Below are 19,233 nucleotides of genomic sequence, written 5' to 3'. Positions count from 1 at the left end.
TTTTCCGATTTAAACAGGAAGTAATCGGGTGGTGTTATTCCAGGCCGATGCAACAAAGCCTCTAGGCCTTCATTAGACAGCCAATTAAGGAAGTTTTCTAAAAACACATTAGTGTTATTTATATTTTACCATATTAATGGTAAAATATTAAAATGCCTACAATATGTGTTCTTGGAATGCAAGCGGAAACACTCGCCTCGAGCTGTCTGCGGTGGGTCAGTCGTTTTCAAATTATGAACAACAATCCAGATAATAAGCCTGAGAGATTTGTCGTGACGATATCTGATAATATCAACTCCATTAACTGGTCGTGTAGGATTTAGTTCAGTTTGTTTTCAATTACCCAATTTCTGAATCGTCGCGTCTAATGGTGACAATGAATTTTAAACGTTCGATGTATAAAAAAAATTCCATATACTTGCGGTGGTAGCAATAGCTGCGGATTGGCTGTGCTCCTGACAATACCAATGTCCAAGAGCGACGGCGAGTACTCACGAACAGGTAGGTCGTGTGCTTGTCTGCTTAGAATAAGAAGAACGGGGCGTATGATGAGCTAGCACGGGCAATCACCGCGATTGCCTATTTGTGCTGTGAGGCAGTCATCGGTTCTCTTTTGAAGTGTTGCCTTTAAAGTTTCAATTTCAATTTCATTTCGATATATCGCAATGAGGGAAGCGGCATTGTAATGGCTATTATTTCCCTTAACCACTTCATCCAGAGTAGATTGTGATATTCGATGTTTATATGAGTACCAACAAATATTTTAAAAAGAGAAGGTAGTCCACCAAGCAGGTTCATTCCCGATCCTACGGACCGAATGGTAAACAGTCGACGACCCCTAAAGCACGTCATTTCGGATCCCCCCGATCCACTAACGGTGCTTTTAGGTACTTCAAGCACCGGTCATCGTTCTTGTCGAACCCATCGCTTGTGACGAAGGGCTCGGCGAGTAAATTAACTCTCAGACACAGACCACTGAGTTTCTCGCCGGATCTTCTCAGTGGGTCGCGTTTCTGATCCGGTGGTATATTCTGCGAAGCACGACTCTTGCTAGTGTTCGTGTTAGCAACGTCATCAGGTTTGAGCCCCGTGAGCTCACCTACTTGTTAAGGTTACGCTGAAATGGTTTCTCAAGACCATCAGCTTGGGTAGGGAAAAAAAAGCAGGTGTTAGTCACCGTTAGTAGACGGACGCTCTCCATGTTGTTACTAGGAACTCGCACAGATTTTTGTCGCTTCTCTTCCATTCGACAATGGTTTTTGAGTTGAGATTCATCATTATGTATTAAATCTGAAAGTGGTCCCTGTGACAGAGAAGTTGAGAAGTGCGCTTTTGGGATGGTATGGACATGTAATGAGACGAAATGAAAATGAGATTTGTAAGAGAGTATTAACTATGAATGTGGAAGGATATAGAGGAAGAGGTAGATCTTAGAAGAAATGGATGGATTGCGTGAAAAATTATATGTGTAAGAGAGGAGTGAACGAAGAAATGGTACCTATAATATGATAAAGGACACAGCCAGCACACCATAACTTAGCAGGCTGGTAATGACCGTGAAATTTGAGCTGAGTTCAAAATGCACGGAGCACTAAGTCGTATTTCGTTTCACTAATCATAAGGTACCAGGAAACTAATAAGCTCACTGTTGTTCAAGGATTCAATCGTTTTGGCGATGGCTGCATTAATTTGTTATGGTTATACAAAAATAGTTGAATGTGCAGTTTGTTCGTTAGGAACTGTGTCGGTGTTATGCAAGTAAGCACCATGCGTTTCTAAACGCACACCACAAATAAACATCTTGCCAACTAGCACTACTTGCACAAGTGAGGTCTGTTTTCAATCAATGGCTCGAATCCTTTGCAAGTTAAAGGTGGTGGTAACATGTTTTATAACCTATTAGCCGTAACCTAGTTTCGTAATCCTTAATACTTAATTCTCACGGATCGTTTGGAACCTCTGGGTCTGCGGAGGGACTTCGGTTCCCTCTGTATTTTGTACCGTATGTTCCACGGGGAGTGCTCTGAGGAATTGTTCGAGATGAAACCGGCATCTCGTTTTTACCATCGCGCCGCCCGCCACCGGAGTAGAGTTCATCCATACTACCTGGAGCCACTGCGGTCATCCACAGTGCGTTTCCAGAGGTCTTTTTTGCCACGTACCATCCGGCTATGGAATGAGCTCCCCTCCACGGTGTTACCCGAGCGCTATGACATGTCCTACTTCAAACGAGGCTTGTGGAGAGTATTAAGCGGTAGGCAGCGGCTTGGCTCTGCCTCTGGCATTGCTGAAGTCCATGGGCGACGGTAACCACTCACCATCAGGTGGGCCGTATGCTCGTCTGCCTACAAAGGCAATAAAAATAATAATAATAATAATAACTATTATGACGTAATTTCAGTTTTATAGTAGTTATCTTCATTTATTATCTTTTTGGTTAGATGGTTGGCCGAGTTGACAGCCCATTTGGTGCTAAGAGGTTACTGGAGCCCCTAGACATCAACAACATAAATGCCGCCACCCGCATTGCGACCTGAGTTCGAAGTGTGAGTTTTATAGAAGGTACAACGGCTCATACTTTACGGTAATTAATATAAGCAGGGTAGTAGTACCTACCCTTTCGAGCTCACAAAACGCCGACCATCAGAAAGAACATTTGTAAAATACTAGTGAAAGCTTTTCTCTTACTATAAGGAAATATTTTTATACATACATACATATGAGCACATAATATGTATATCACGAAATATTTCCGAACTACGACATTTTCGAAACTTATTAACGATTAATCCGTCACATTTGGTAAAAACATTCTTAAACAAATCATTATACACGAACAAACACTAATAATCGAAGCCACATTATTAATTTAGTGATAAAATAGTTATAATTTTGCTTGATTCTTCTAAACTGAAAATAGTTTTAAAACGCCATCTATATTTTTTTTTATTAAACTAAAAACTAGCGCCATCTCTCATCGACAATGTAAACTAAAAGGAAACTTACCTTGACAGCCGGAAACGTCGAGGCCATAGTGTTCGTCTAAGCAATTGTCACAAGATGGCGGCGCTGCACCTGGCGCACAGAGGCAGCCGCCGGAGACAGGATCACAGATGTTGTTTCGTGCTGCGATCCCACAGCGACATACTGGACATCCAGCTGATAATCCTATACACGAGAGACTTGTTTTTTTTTATTGCTTGGATGGGTGGACGAGCTCACAGCCCACCTGATGTTAAGTAGTTACAGGAGCCCATAGACATCCACAACGTAAATGCGCCACCCACCTTGAGATATAAATTCTAAGGTCTCAGTATAGTTACAACGGTTGCCCCACCCTTCAAACCGAGGCCCTTTACTGCTTCATGGCAGAAATATTAAAGTCGAATTAGGAAAGATAAACTTGTATTTTTGGGTTAGGGGAATGTTTGATTGGTTTCAGTTACGACATGGTCAGAGATGAGTGATCACCTCCGTGTCCTCTAGCGCAGGAGTCGCAGGCCCGTCCAGCCCAGCCTTGTCTGCAAGCGCAGAGTCCGCTCCTGGCGTCGCAGGCGGCAGACAGGGCTCCGGCGCCGCACGCGCACTCCACGCACGCACTGCCCGCCCCTTGCCACCCGCCCGCTCCAAACCAGTAACCCTCCTTCATAAGAAATATGCATATAACTCCTCGGTAGGCGGTGATCGTCTATATTTCTATAGTAATATTATAAAGAGGAAAGATTTGTTTGATTGTTTGTATTGAATAGGCTCCGAAACTACTGAACCGATTTGAAAAATTCTCTCAATGTTTGGAAGCTACACTATTTCCCGAATGACATAGGCTAGAATCTTTTTTGAAAAAAATTAGAGATCCTTACTAAAACTCGAATAATGTAACCCAAGATGTAAAAAAAATTCCGAAAATATTCTTTACATCGCGTGCCCTGCGAAAACTATTAATATAAAATAATGCACTACGACTTTGCAGAACACATTAATATTTACAAAAAGTGTCGCGACAAATATTATTATGTCTAACTATTATCGTTATGCCGCAATAAGTGTTCTTTTATTTAAAAAAATAAAACAACGTCAAATATCGTTGAAATTTTTCTCAAAGACCCGAGCGGATCCGGAGCGAGCCGCTAGTAATTTATATACTTAAAGATTGACGCTCTCAGTTCTAAGAAAAGATTTCATTTGCAAACTAATTTGAGCACTGTAATCTGGTATTAACAATATTCCTCTCAACGAATTCTTCTTCAGGATGTTTCCTGTGCACTGTTTGTCTTCAAATAATGTTTGATAATAATCGTTAGCTTTTGGCAATGCCTTGACTGTGGCTCTGGCAGTACCGTTATCTTATTTGGCATTACCCTTTCAAGGTAATAATATCGTTCCATAGTAGGAAAATACAAATTAGTTCTGGCTTAATACGTTTTACTGATTTGTACCTCTTCAAAATAATACGAACTGAGACCTTTTAGGCTTTGTTTTGATAAGATATTAGATAGTCACAAACAGAACTGCTGATGAGGACTATGGATAGCCCCACAGAGGTGGATAAGGCGAGATCAAAACTGGAACGTACCTGACATAAATCGCACCTAGCGCCCTCTGTGTGCGGGGGACAAGTGAGACAAAGTCCAGTAGTGGGATGACACGGCGACCCCCCACACGCGCACTCTTGACACGAGCCGCCGGGTGTCGTGGGGGAGCCCCAGTACCCGAAATCACAACTGCCGGAAAACAATTGAATCCCATTGTTATTAATTTTTCTTCACCTTTCGGAATAAAGACATCAAAAATAACTTCCATGGAGTGAGTTTCATTGCTCGTTAGACACACGGTCCGAATGTTGTTAGGAACTTGTATATTATGTATCTACAAATTATGTATCTACATATTTATCTTTACAGTTTCATTAGCGTGTAAGTACAAGGTTTTTGCAGTATTTCTTCTATTCTCTAATAGCTAATATTACATCGATGGATCGCGCTAACGGGTAGTGCACATGCAAGGTTTAGTTTATAAGTGCAGTGCCAAGTCTTCAATAAGTGCATACTGACCTTAAATGTTTTATCAGTGCCGCAACTAGTCATTGCATTTAATATGCATTTTTCAAGTAACATCACCTGTATGGTTTTATTATGCGTGAATGTCGTTACATTAGATCATGTGAATATGATTAGGATCACACAGACTCAATAAACAATCATAAATTGGAGCGATCATAAACTTATTTAAGAGCAGGCGGATGGACGTTTTTTATGCTATAAAAAATGCTTCCTGATTTAAAAATTTAGAGCAATGCCAGGGGCAGAGCCAAGCCGCTGCCTACCGCTTAAAATTCCCTGACGTCGATCCAAATCGGACCCAGTCTCTTTGTTATAGTAATTGCGGTTCCAAACCATTCGATCGTCGAGGCAGTCGCATTAATACATACTTTTCGCAGTGGTCTCCGGTGTAGCCGTCAGGACATTGAGTGCAGACGAACTCGTCGCCTTCAGCAGAGGCTAGAGCGCAGTTCGGGCTGAAGTTATTCGAAGGCAGGTACAATGGACAGGCGCACGGCTTGCAAGCACCCTGTAATAAAAGTATTTAAATTATATGTGAAAGACTTCACGTTTCAGCTGTTGTTATGTGAATTCTAGAGCCTGTGGATAACGCCCCTTCACACATTAAGATCATAATCCAATTTGTATTTCATATTATAAGCCTCGCCAATAAAGAAACGAATTGAAAATGGCGTCTATGTACCTGCACTGACACAGTAGGGTCAACAAATAAAAAGAAAGATAAAAAGAAAAAGTTGTTTATTGTAAAAACATGTAAAAAAACAAATGAGAATTTCTTTTCTTTAATTTCTCGAGATTCTTTTCCTCTTCAAAGTATTTAATAACGTTATACACATTTTCGCGTACATCACTGTGAAGGACTTTTCCTCTTTGTGAGAGGCCATCTTATTTACCAGTCAAAACTGGTATTTTTTTTTGCATGCAGTACACGTCGTTTGCGATTAAAGACAGCAATAGCTTAGAGTGAGAGCGCATGATTGCCGCCGCCATTTTAGATTCGTTTCTTAATTGGCGCGGCTTATAGTTATTTTACTGTTTAGGCGGGAATGCAAGACTGCTCTGTAGCAGAAATCGGCTGGATAGTCTATTACATCAGAAGAGTCTTACCTGGACTGGATTTCCATAATGGCCGGGAAGACAGCGCTCGCAGTGAGCACCGGTCGTGTTGTGCTGACAAGAGCCACAAGGGCCTTCCACTGCAACAAAATATTTGTTTTAGCATACGAGAAGTCAACGCCCTCCTTATTTGAGAAGTAAAGGCCGTATCGTAAAGGCCATAAATACTTCATTGGAATTCTTCAAATTGGAACCAAAATATGCTAACTAATAATACAATATGGTAATTTCATGCCAGAAGTTTAAAGACGGAGGTACAAACCCATACAAGCTTACAACTCGGCCTAACACTAGTAAGGACGGCAATTAAAAACAAAGCCAAGGATCGAAATATAACTGGTAAAATAAAATGACTAACTTGTGTAAGTGCGTGTGTGTAATGATTTACAGTGGTGGATTCGTGGGAGGATTCTATTTCTTCTAAAAATTTAATCAAAGTAATTAACTTTAATTAAAACTTTGTCGGTTATAATTTGCTGTGTAGTTGCTGATGGTCGGAAATTAGACCATTAGTTCATAAAAAAGGGTTAATAGACTGACCGGTATCACAAGAAGCGTGTTCATTGCAAGCGCACGGCACGCACTCGAAGGGTGGCACTGCACCCGCTGCGTGGAGGATCCTGGCGTGAGACCACGCGCACGATGAGCACTGGACTCCAGTGTACCCCGCAGGACAAGAGCACACCTCGCTAACTGGCTTCACGGGGGCACGGATTTCAGCGTTTTCCAGGCGGATCTACAAAACATTTGATCAGTAATGAGATGGTTCATTTCAATCGTTTTTCTTGTAAAACCTTTGTCATCTAAGACCTTCACATACATTCATATCATGAAGATAAAACTGTTTTTACGTATATTATTAAGGATCTACATAGGGTATCGAAACATTATCTTCGTTAAACGCATATGGTTGACATAGCAAATTATCGATCAAAGAAGAGCTTGTGATATTAACGGGAAATGTTCTAGAATGGATTTCTTGTATTTACTGATTAATATAACCAATCTCACTATTATTGAGTAAGATCCTCTTTCTTCTTTTGAAGAATTCCATGAACTCACCTCATCCTGGTCCATATGAAAGTGAGCTTTAATCATGAGAGTTCGAAGATCTCGCAACGCGTCCATCAGCTGCAAACGGCTGCAAGGTTCATCATCTCCCACCACGTACCAGCTCCCTTCGATCAGTGGTACGGATAACTCCAGCTGTCCAGGAGTTTCGTGGGTTGTGTTTGCGTACGCTAGCATTCTGCCATCTGGTACAAAAATGACGAAATGGTGAAAAGAAATAGGGGATCAAACAACCACACTGTATTTAAGAAAATTCGAAATGCTTTTGTCGAAATTAAAATTATGATCTGAAAGGTCTTACCAGCAGAAATCAGCATCACATCAGGACCAACGGTAGGATTCCCTCCGGAATCACCACGCACTACGCCCCAGAATAAGCTTGCTCTGATTTCTCCGCCATACGAATCAAATTGTTCACCGTTGAAAGACCTGCTCAACCAGTAAAAGTTCTCCCACCCTTCTACCTGGGAGACAGTGTGTGTGTTAGAGTTACTTAGACGTAATTGACTTGAACTATGAGAGAAGCAACCTTTGTGTACTTCAAGGAATCGCTGTTAATAAGCAGACTAAATCTGGTAGAAAGGCTATCCATTTTTGATACGAAAAATTCGCACGTTCTAGAGTGAAGCCTGCCCGCATTTAATTAAATAAAATTTGACACTTCGATCTCATGTTTCAAACTAACGACCCCTCTGTGTGTTCCGGTAGCCGGCACTCGTGAGCCTGTCTTCTAGTGCAATAAATCGCTTCATATTAGAAGAGAACGCAGCTGATGACATAAATCGCATAAAACCAGGTTTAAGCAAAATCGTTAATAACTCTCTGTACTTGCTTCTTTATTTATTGCCTTTATTGGCAGACGAGCATACGGTCCAGATGATGAGAGGTTACCGTTGCCTATGGACGTCATCAATGCCAGGGGCAGAGCCAAGCTGCTGCCTACCATTAAGTACTTTTCACAAGCCTTTTTTAAAGAAGGATATGTCATAGCGCACGGAAAACACAGTGTAGGGGAGCTCATTCCAAAGCCGGATGGTAAGTGGCAAGTTTGTTGGTGTTGGTGAGTAGTTACCGTCGCCCAGGGACCAGCAATACCAGGGGCAGAGTCAAGCCGCTGCCTACCGCTATGCACTCTCCGCAAGCCTCGTTTGAACAAGGACATTTCATAGCGCGCGGGAAGTACCGTAGAGGGGAGCTCATTCCAAAGTCGGATGTTAACACATTGCCAATATTTTACTATTTATAGATATATCTATGGATGTCAATGTATATTTTATGAATGTATTAAGCAGACACACAAGTAGTACTTTCTATGTCAATAAAATACACGAAATTGCACCTCGTAACTAATGACAAAAGGTTTCCCTTGTTCATCCAGTGATGGTTCCAGCGTCTCGTTAGCTATGGAATCGCTGATCATCCACGCTTCGCCCAGCGGCAGGACTATCTGTAAAATATGACTTTGATTTAAAATAAAATTGAAGAATATTCTCGAGTCGGGTTGGAGAATCGTCCTCCTAATTTATTAAAATCACGCTCAGATGTTTGAAATAGAGTAGAAATAAGAATTAAAATAATTGATAAAAGAGAAGTAGTGAAGTCGTGGCCTAAAGGAAAAGACGCCCGGTGCATTCATATCTAGCGATGCACCGGTGTTCTAATCCCGCAGGCGGGTACCAATTTTTCTAATGAAATACGTACTCAACAAATGTTCACGATTGACTTCCACGATGAAGGAATAACATCGTGTAATAAAAATCAAAACCCGTAAAATTAGAATTTGCGTAATTACTGGTGGTAGGACCTCTTGTGAGTTCGCACGGCTAGGTACCGCCACCCTGCCTATATCTGCCGTGAAACAGTAATGCGTTTGGGTTTAAAGGGTGGAGAAGCCGTTGTACTGTAAAAATGTAGACTTTTCAAATTCATATTTCAAGTAGATTTACGCATTTACGCTGAAGATGTTTATGGGTTCTGGTGATCACTTATCACCAGGTGGGCCGTGAGCGCGTCCACCCATCTAAGCAATAAAAAAGAAAGGGTTGTGAACTTACATCATGAGGGGTGTTGGGGTCTGGTGCAGCGAGCTCGCAGATGTCTGTAACGTGTGAACAATAGCATGGTCTGCAACCTTCCCTCAGGTCAGAGCTGAGCCCAAAGTGTCCAGAAGCGCACGTGTCGCATCGCTCTCCTATCACGTTGAGCTGGTAACAAATGTAAGGATATAAGGGAAAGATGACACAAACAAGCATTGACAATATGAAAGGCACAAGGCCCTGCCAAAGGCTCATTTTTATAAGAAGAAAGATATGCTCCAACGATTCCTTATTACTTAGTTCTCCTTGTGGTAGTGCAAATTTTTGCCATTACATAGCTTTATAGCTGGCAGATTCATGCAAGTGTTAGCCCAGCTTAATTGAGTTAGCGAGTTTGTATCAAACAGGACGGTGGTATGCAAGGAGTCTTCGCTTTCATAACTGCTTGATTAAAGGTTCAGTGATTGAGTAATTTATGAGTTAAAAGATTAACCATTACGAGTAAGTAAACAAAACGAAATATGGACACTTCCTTAATTTACAAAAATACAAAAATTTTAAAAAATACAATGTTTAATACAAAATTTAATATCTACTGATATTCCTTACGTGAACACCAATACTCACTTTACATTCACAGACTTCATCGCACTCTCTTGTGGGATCCACGATGCCTCTGACGTCACATTTGCACGGCGGTTCGGTGGGGATGTCATGGCATAAAGGAAAAACAGCGTTCGAGGACTCGCAGGAGTCGCAGAGGTGACCGGTGAAGCCAGGAAGACAGTTGCACGATACTCGGTGACGCTTATTGTCCCATTCGCAGGAACCTGTGGGTAGATACGTTTTAAAAGTTCACCGGATACACATCTATATTTCCGAGCACTCTAAGGCAGCAATTATCTCGACCGTAATACAGTGATTGAGTTTTGTTTTATTGCCTGTGTAGGCAGACGAGCATACGGCACACCTTATGGTGAGTGATTACCGTCACTCATGGACGTCAGCAATGCCAAGGGCAGAGCCAAGCCATTTCCTACCGTTTAAATGAGTCAAGCTCATTAAAATACAAAAAGTACAAAACATATTTCTTCTGTTCTGTGCAGAAGAATATTATCGTATAGGATTTAGGAGCAAAACGATTTATTTGGTCGCATTGATAGGTGAACCACATGGTACGTCTGAAGTTATGTGGTTGTCAGGTCCCATAGATATCAAGGTAGAAATTTAGCATCGTAATACCTGAGCAGTATTTGGCAAACAAGGCATGATTGTATGGTTTGATTTTATAACATGATTATTATTGGATTATTATCGAGCAAACAACTATCACACAAAATCTATTGGGCTGATTATGTGTAAATTTATATTTGTAATCTAGAAATCAAGAAAAACATGACCGTTTCAACTGATTAGTTGTATTGGCATAGTGTAGGATTTCAGAAATAATTTAAATTGACGATGATTCAAATCTTTAGTTATTGTTTAACTAATTTACATTTTCCAAATTCAATAAAAAATCGAACAAGATTAAATTTGTCAATGAGACCGTACTCTAATATTAAGCTATTAGCCAGTATTTTTTTTTTTCAATATATTTTTTGCCCAAAATTTAAGCTACTATATCTCGACGATTACCATCAGATCCTTCAGGGTCACAGTCACAGGGCACGCAGGGCCCGTCCGACACCGTATTGTAATATCCGAATAAACATTTGTCGCATGATGGTCCACCACGATTTTCCTGGAAAAGAGCGGAAAATTTTGAATTCGTTAATATTTATGTGTCAAAACGAACTACACTGAGCCCTAATGTATGTCTGCTTAGCACACAACGCTGTTCTGTTTAGAACAATTAGATATATGTATCTCATTATTGTAGGGTTTATCTACGCTCGGGCCTAAGCTGGGATGGAATCATTTTGTTTTAAGATATACGTATGTATTATAAGATATACGTTGTGAACAATAGTGTTCTCGCAGTGATCGAAATTCGTTAATATTCACTCTCAATAAATAGATTTAGCTTATGCATGTAACTGTTATTCTCTTTTATTTTTCTATGATGTTTGCATTAAAATAATCAGCATTTCAACAGAATCTCGAATATTGAATAAGAGGATATTGTAGTCCGTCAATAGTTACTAAACAAAAAAAAAATCGGTTGACAAATAGATACATTACAAGGGTGAATGAAAATGGTACAGAACAATTACATTGTTGTCTATTGTTTTATTATAGGTATTTTAATAATTGTTAGGCTCTGTTTGACTCAATAACATTTGTTGAGCAGTAGGGGCAGAGTATTGATCCTATTTCTTCACGGAAGCAATTCGATATTGAATTGCACCATTGCACATTACAATCAAATCACCAATTCACATTATTATAATACACTTAAAATCCTGATCATCTATAGACATTGCTTAAGATCAGATCAGCAAAAATATTGCCATCTATATTGCTATCTATCTATGAGTTGCTGTTCATTAGTCTCGCTAAAAATCGAGAACGCCTGGCCCGATTTACCTAATTTTGGTCTTGAATTATTTGTGGAAGTCCAGAGAAGGTTTAAGAAGGTAGATAAATATGAAAATGCTTGGAATTAAATGAAAATAACAGTTTTGTTTTTCCTTTGATGTGTCCCCCGTCGGACAGATTTCTTTTGTTTGTTTTATGTTTATTTTATACAAAAGTTTAGGCCTTTTATTTATAGATTGAGGCACTACGAAGTCTGCCGGGTCAGCCAGCTAGTCGTAAATAATTATCTATAACATTGTTCCTTTATTGAATACAAGGCATAAGATGACACTGACCGTACAGTTAAGACACAGAGTAGCGCCAGTGTCATCGAAAGAGCACTGTCCCCGTTCTCCGCAGAGGCACTCCAGCGTCTCATCACAGATTTTGTGTGGAGCCCAAGATCCACCAGAACAGCATCGATGGCAATGAGATCCACACGTAGCATGCAAGCATTCGCATTTCGCACCCTGCAAGAAGAACAGTGAATTTGCTAAATAACACACAAACAAAACTAAAAAGTTTTTAAGTTATTATTATCATTTAGCTTTATTCATGATTGCTTTGTTACTGTTACGCCGGCAAGAGTAACGCCATCTGTTGCCGAATAGTCGAAACGAATATCAAAGAATCTAGTAACATCAAGAACGCTCGAGAAATACAACGCTATCTATTGTCAGATAGCGGAAACACCCATCGAAAATACTCGACTTGTGAGGAATGTTGTCGATAATTCTAGGGATGTCGTATCGACTATAAAAGCGTTGCTGGGATGGCACGCAGTCAGCTAGTAATCGGAACTACTCGAAGCGAAACAGCGAACGAACCTGAGGCGAAGCGGAAGAAGTGAATTGAGAACTTTAAAGTGTTTGTGAAGTGTTCTAAGCGCTAATACAGCTTTAAACTGTACTTCGGTAGAATTTTTTATTTATCCCGAACCCCGGCGCGTAACATTACTTTATTATCGACAGCACATCGCTGGGCGTGTCCATGGCACAAGCATCTCGCCGCCAACGTCAGGGATCGCACGGTGTAGTACTGCTGCCGAGACGGAGTCGGGTGAGCGCCGCGAAACGATATACGAACTCTTCGAGCTGATACTCCTTCGCCGACAGCCACATGCATCTGTAATGTGTATTTAGTTTATACAGGGTGTTCCAAAATGATTCTCAAAGACAACAGTGCGGACAAAACGGAAAAATTTTTTGCTTAGCTTACTGACGGTAGGACGTCTTGTGAGTCCGCACAGGTACCACCACCACTGCCTATTTTTGCCGTGAAGCAGTAATGCGTTTCGGTTTGAAGGGCGGGCAGCCGTTGTACTGTTAAAAGTGAGACTTTACAACTCATGTCTATGGGCTCCGGTAACCACTTAACAGCAGGAGTAAGTATAGGTGAACTCTGGTCTGAAGTATGGATGAACTCTGTCCTGGTTTCATTGGGTAGAGCAAATTACGAGATGATTTCAAACTCAGAGCGCTTCTCACACGGTATTAAAAACACAGATAACCAAAGTCTTATTGGCTCCTTCCAAACGATGCCTCTATCGACAATCCGCATAGCCCTCATCTGTATGAAAAAAGCTGGTATTTGGGAACTCAAGCACAAGGATGGCAGTAATACTCATCGCTAGGCTGAAACTGCTTTCAACCGGGAAATACAGCTCTGGTCTGTTGAGTACCCCTCTCGTCATCTCGACTCTAAATTTAGATACGCACTTAGCTATTTCTTACAAAATTACTGAGTACCTCCTCGATAAGGATCTTATCATATATCTTTTTACTCACCTCTCCATTTTCTAATGGTTTATAATTAGCAAATTGTGTAGAACAACTAATTTTATGAGCTCTATTAATTCTCTTTGCCGCCCTAGCTTTCCTCCTCCGTCGCTCTGGTCGCAAATCCCAAATTTTCTTGCAGTGGTCTTTGTCTCCATACGCTCGGATCATGCGCCAGTCTTCGCCGCTTTCCGATGCGGATACCTCGAGCGACCAGGCCAAGGGTCGAGGTGACGGACCTGACTTAATGATGACGTGGAGCAGTTCCATTTTCTGAAATAAGAACACCAGACTAGATCACTTTTAAACTCAAACTTCTCCCACGGTGAATGAACATCGTGTAATAAAAATCAAACCCACAAAATTATAATTTGCGTAATTACTGGTGGTAGGACCTCTTGTGAGTCCGCGCGGATAGGTACCACCACCCAGCCTATTTCTGCCGTGAAGCAGTAATGCGTTTCGGTTTGAAGGGTAGGGCAGTCGTTGTAACTATACTTGAGACCTTAGAACTTATCTCGAGGCGCATTTACGTTGTAGATGTCTATGGGCTCCAGTAACCACTTAACACCAGGTGGGCTGTGAGCTCGTCCATCCATGTAAGCAATTTAAAAAAAAAAACTTTACATGAATAACACAAATAAGGAACCTTCCTACAATTTTTTATAAAATACTTAAAATATCATTTCAAACTGCTAAACAAACTTTGTCTGGATATAATCTTTGCGTTAGTTAGCTGCGTCTATATTATGTATAAACATTAGGCACGTGACGTTTCTCATACATACTGCAGATTTTTATCAAAACATTACGTTTTACCTAAAATGAAAATGTACACCAATTTATAACAAAATACGCATTTTTTATTTCCCTTTTTATGTATGCGGTATAATAAAGTGACGTGAGAGCACATTGAATAATATTATTTCGACACTAACAATATTATCTTTATAGCAATGCTAAAATGCTAATAATAATGCATCGTGTAAGATCAAGACTTAGATATGCTTGGGTTATTTTTACTTAAGTATTTTCATGCCAAATGAGGCCCTAAAGCTTAGAAAATCTCAGTAAAAACGTTGTCGTCATAACTAGCCGCTAAGTAGTGTTGATTGAAACAGATTGACGAAGGTTTGCTCTCTCGTAAAGGGAAAAATGTGTGCGCTGTGTCCGAACTACAGTACCTAGTGATAAATAAGACACATCGACCTTTGGAAAGAGACTCGGCTAATGTCGGCTTCATAGATTGCTGTCTCTATCGCACAAAACCTATTTGACGTTTTGCGGTCCTAACGCGTTTGCGCTTTCATGAGAATTAAATAAAGCTCCAAGAATTTGATTAAATTTATCATCAGGTACTGTATTTTTGTGTTCAAGAGCAATAAACAAAATTAGCGTCGTAAAAGATAACAATATTTATTTACTAAGCTTCTCATTAAACATTTGTCTTTTTGGTGGTTTATAACTTTATAACCTCGCAATTTAACGTGTAGCAGTTTCAAATTGAAACGTCCCTCGCACTTTTTTGAAACAATTGATTCTGCACGTTAACTTTTATCAAATGAGTTAATCCCTCAATGTGCTTTATTCAATGTGTTTACTGGTGGTAGGACCTCATGTGAGTCCGCACGGGTAGGTACCACCACCCCGCCAATTTCTGCCGTGAAGCAGTAACGCGTTTCGGCTTGAAGGGTAGGGCAGCCGTTTTAACTATACTGAGATCTTAGAACTTATATCTCAAGGTGGGTGGTGCATTTACGTTGTAAATGTCTATGGGCTCCAGTAACCACTTAACATCAGGTGGGCTGTGAGCTCGTCCAACCATCTAAGCAATAAAAAAAAAAGTGCTGTCCAATAGATATTTCGTGTTGTTACTCAGCTGTATGCGTGATTTTTAGTACCAATCCATCCAGGGCCCGTATCTACTGTTGTGTTTTTCATTTTTTATGCATAATTCAGGTGTGCGTAGCCGCGTAAGGCGAATTTGTGAATGCTCTCGGTTGACTAACGGATTCGTTATCTGAATGTCTGAGATAACGTTAAAAACAATTCCAAAAAATCATCATTAACCGATATCAAAAAAGGAGGGAGGTTCTCAATTCGACTGTATGTTTTTTTATGTTTGTTACCTCATAACTTTTGACTGGGAGAATAGATTTTGATGATTATTTTTTTATTAGAAAGCTGACGCTTCCCGTGTGGTCCCATTTTAATTTAATCCAATCCTGATAAAAGTATCCATGAGAAAACCAATAGATGAAAAATTCAATATCTCGCCAACCGATTTCGATGATTATTGTTTTTAATGTATATTATATATCTGTTTTGGAATATCTTTTTTTATCTATTTGAAGTCGGTTTTTGTTAAAGCATGTCTATTTACAATTATTTTTATACCTTCTGTCTTTGTTGTTTATTGCAAACACACACACACACACACAAAATCTAAAATGGTGTACTTTAAAAAATTGGTTTATTGATGTGAAACATCTATAGCCGCACGTAAAACCGATTTCTGACGTGGCGACGCATGCCGTGGCGACGCGTCGCCATGCGCAATCGACTGTGCGATTCTCTCCCACTCGATCCGGCGTTAAGCCATCTCTCTCGCTACACTGAGCTCGGATACGTATAGTGTATACTCCGTAGTGTATACAGTGTGGTTTACTACAGTACACATAACCTGTGTTTTACTTGAAAACAAATTATTTTTTCGTAATATTTTATTTTATCATTATGACATATTTAGTTCCTATCACAATCTGTTCTTTTCTGAATATTACTTATACAAAATAATGTCGATGTTTCACATCTGCCAGGCGTCCCGTGACGACTCACATATTTTTTTATTAAATTTTCACGTCGATTTTACATATTATATGTACATATATACTCGCAGATTAAAAAATGACGTTTAACTGGCATTTCTTTGGCTTTAAATACAACAAAAAGCTACCGTATGCGTTTTACAAGAACTAATCTCATTAAGCTTGTATAAAATCGGAATAATACATACATACATGGCTACGAACGGGGAACGTCAGGAGTCATTTGAGTTGCCCCGTTATGGTATAATATATGGTCACCATTGTTTCCGACGTCCTGAGCAAATTGAACGGGTTCCCACGAGATCAGGGGCCAAAGTCGAATGCTATGAGGAAACTGGTGGCGGAGCGTTGTGCGTCGCACGTGTCGCGTGGGTAGGAATCGCTTTTACCGCTAATCCATCGCAATTTAGATATTGTTGTTATTAGTGGTGGTAGGACCTCTTGTGAGTCCGCACGGGTAGGTGCCACCGCCCTGCCTGTTTCTGCCGTGAAGCAGTAATGCACTTTTGTCTGAAAGGTGGGACAGCCGTTGTACTGTTAAAACTGAGACCTTAGAACTTATATCTCAAGATGGGTGGCGCATTTACGTTGTAGTTGTCTATGGTCTCCGGTAACCACTTAACACCAGGCGGGCCGTGAACTCGACGAACGTAAGCTATGGCGGTGGCACCTGTGCGGACTCACATGACGTCTACCACCCCCATTGTTCGGAATTATGCAACTTATTTTTTTGATAATATGTATAACACAATGTAAAGGCTACCCACCTTACGATATGTGATCTAAGTCTCAATAATTTAGTAAAACGGTTGTCCGAACCGGAACGCATGGCTGCACCGCGACAGAAACAGCCAAGGTCGTGACACCTACCCGTGCGGGCTTACAACACTCCCCACCTGAAGTATTACTCAAACTACTGCGAGTTTAATTTTATTTATTTATTAAACGACGTTATTCGTTTGTCGTGGAAGTTATTTGTGAATGTATCGGTCATTACGAATTTAATTGGAAAAATTGGTAGCAGTGTGCGGAATTCGAACACCGGTATAGTCGCATCGCTCGATATACTATACTATACTATACTATACTATACTATACTATACTATACTATACTATACTATACTATACTATACTATACTATACTATACTATACTATACTATACTATACTATACTATACTATACTATACTATACTATACTATACTATACTATACTATACTATACTATACTATACTATACTATACTATACTATACTATACTATACTATACTATACTATACTATACTATACTATACTATACTATACTATACTATACTATACTATACTATACTATACTATACTGACGAGACACGACTGTAACTGCTAAGATTTTCTTTTGTGTTATAGATACAGGAAAAATCCTAGATAGCAATTGGGGTCAATGACCTTTTAATTTGAAACTTTAGGAATTTATTATTTATCTAATTATTTGCGATAACTAAACCACAATATACCTACAATTATTATAGCTGAACACCTTAGTGATCGATGATGTCACTTTAACTTCAACACCCTAAATAAAACTGTAATAACTAGAAAATATTAGTAATATTCCTAGTTATAAATACTATGAGTAATATAATGGCTTTGTTTTTAATCGGAATGCACCAATACGGCGCTCTCTCGGACGATAACATATCAAAAATAATTAATTGTAACAGAAATCTCCAAACGCTTGAAGGCTACACAAGTCTTCTGTCCAACGAGGCAACGTAGCCAGTATCTTGGGGACTGTGCCACCTTCAAGCGCGTTGGAAGATCTGTTCTACTGTGTGGGTTAAGTTATGTTAAATTATTTTGATTTGACATTTTGTTAATAAAAAAAAAATAAAAAAAAAATTCTTTGTAACATTTCATTGTAACAACGCAATGTAAAACAATCAGAAGTTACGCGGGTCAACGAACTTGTCGCTTATTGTGGGTATTCGTCGACCGCGAAGTTTGTATACAAAGATCATAATACTTAATTTGGCGAATGAATATTGTTCTCCGTATGCCGAGGGAAAGGTAGCTATTACCTATATTACGATTATCACCAATTTGGCTTCGAAGGCGGTTCCCTTGCGTCCTGCAATTTCCAAAGCCCTAACGAGGCAATTTAAGTTTTAGTGGAAAAAGATGATTAGAGAATTCTTCATAACGACTTCTAGGTACCCCTTAACGAGTTACTTTAGCTGGGAGGCTGTTACGACGTTTTAATTGTGCAGAATGATACAACGGCCACTCAGCGGTCGCAGGAATGAGGATAAGGCTAAGGATGGAGTGTGCGTGGTAGCGGGAAAGAAAAAAAAACGGTTTTGTTAAGATTTAAACCTGATCACCTTACGAGGTTTCTAATGTTTGGGGAACCCTGACTATTATATCTCAGTTATGAATATAATTTAAAGTTAATATCACGGAAATTCACGTCCCGTTAATGTCGATACACGTCGCACTAAAAAAATCGATAATGAGGCTGTTGAATGTAAGAAAAATCGAGTTGTGCACGTTATAATCGAAGTGAAGAATGAATTGTATTTCTAAATTTATTGATTTTAGATTTGATCGCACACATGAGTGGACTTGCTCACCCCTGGTGAAAATTTTGGTTCCTGTAATTTGAATACTGCATGGCTTGATATGAGTCCATCGAGCGCCTTATTCATAGGGATGAACGATTTCAAGATATCCCGCGACCGCTTACGCTCCTGCTGTCACTTTGACTGCAGCCCATATCCTCGGTATCCCGCCACGCCATGTAAGGCACTTCTAATGAGATCGCATACGGCATTTCGCCCGGTTTCGGTT

General features: G+C 40.0%; 1 protein-coding gene across 2 annotated transcripts in view; it reads right to left on the bottom strand.

The window, feature by feature from the left end:
• The window catches only part of LOC101746347 (laminin subunit alpha lam-3), a 150,379-nt gene that overhangs the window by 74,927 nt on the left and 56,219 nt on the right, over positions 1-19,233 (bottom strand). For both annotated transcript variants that reach the window (XR_005244604.2, XM_038010598.2), the window contains exons 4-18: positions 13,591-13,854; positions 12,761-12,928; positions 12,100-12,273; positions 10,922-11,027; positions 9,911-10,113; positions 9,302-9,451; positions 8,587-8,694; positions 7,549-7,711; positions 7,239-7,432; positions 6,717-6,912; positions 6,168-6,256; positions 5,429-5,568; positions 4,574-4,721; positions 3,472-3,643; positions 3,007-3,168 (exon numbers count right to left, since the gene is read on the bottom strand). Coding sequence is in view for 1 of the 2 variants with exons in the window: in XM_038010598.2 (XP_037866526.1) it covers positions 3,007-3,168; positions 3,472-3,643; positions 4,574-4,721; positions 5,429-5,568; positions 6,168-6,256; positions 6,717-6,912; positions 7,239-7,432; positions 7,549-7,711; positions 8,587-8,694; positions 9,302-9,451; positions 9,911-10,113; positions 10,922-11,027; positions 12,100-12,273; positions 12,761-12,928; positions 13,591-13,854 (2,437 nt within the window). In the remaining variant the exon portion in view is untranslated. The remainder of the gene's footprint in view (positions 1-3,006; positions 3,169-3,471; positions 3,644-4,573; positions 4,722-5,428; positions 5,569-6,167; positions 6,257-6,716; positions 6,913-7,238; positions 7,433-7,548; positions 7,712-8,586; positions 8,695-9,301; positions 9,452-9,910; positions 10,114-10,921; positions 11,028-12,099; positions 12,274-12,760; positions 12,929-13,590; positions 13,855-19,233) is intronic.

This window comes from Bombyx mori, chromosome 4 (genome assembly GCF_030269925.1).
Source record: "Bombyx mori chromosome 4, ASM3026992v2".
Classification (NCBI taxonomy): Eukaryota; Metazoa; Arthropoda; class Insecta; order Lepidoptera; family Bombycidae; genus Bombyx; species Bombyx mori.
Note: the sequence above shows the minus strand (reverse complement) of the source record. Positions and strands in the feature narration are given on the sequence as shown.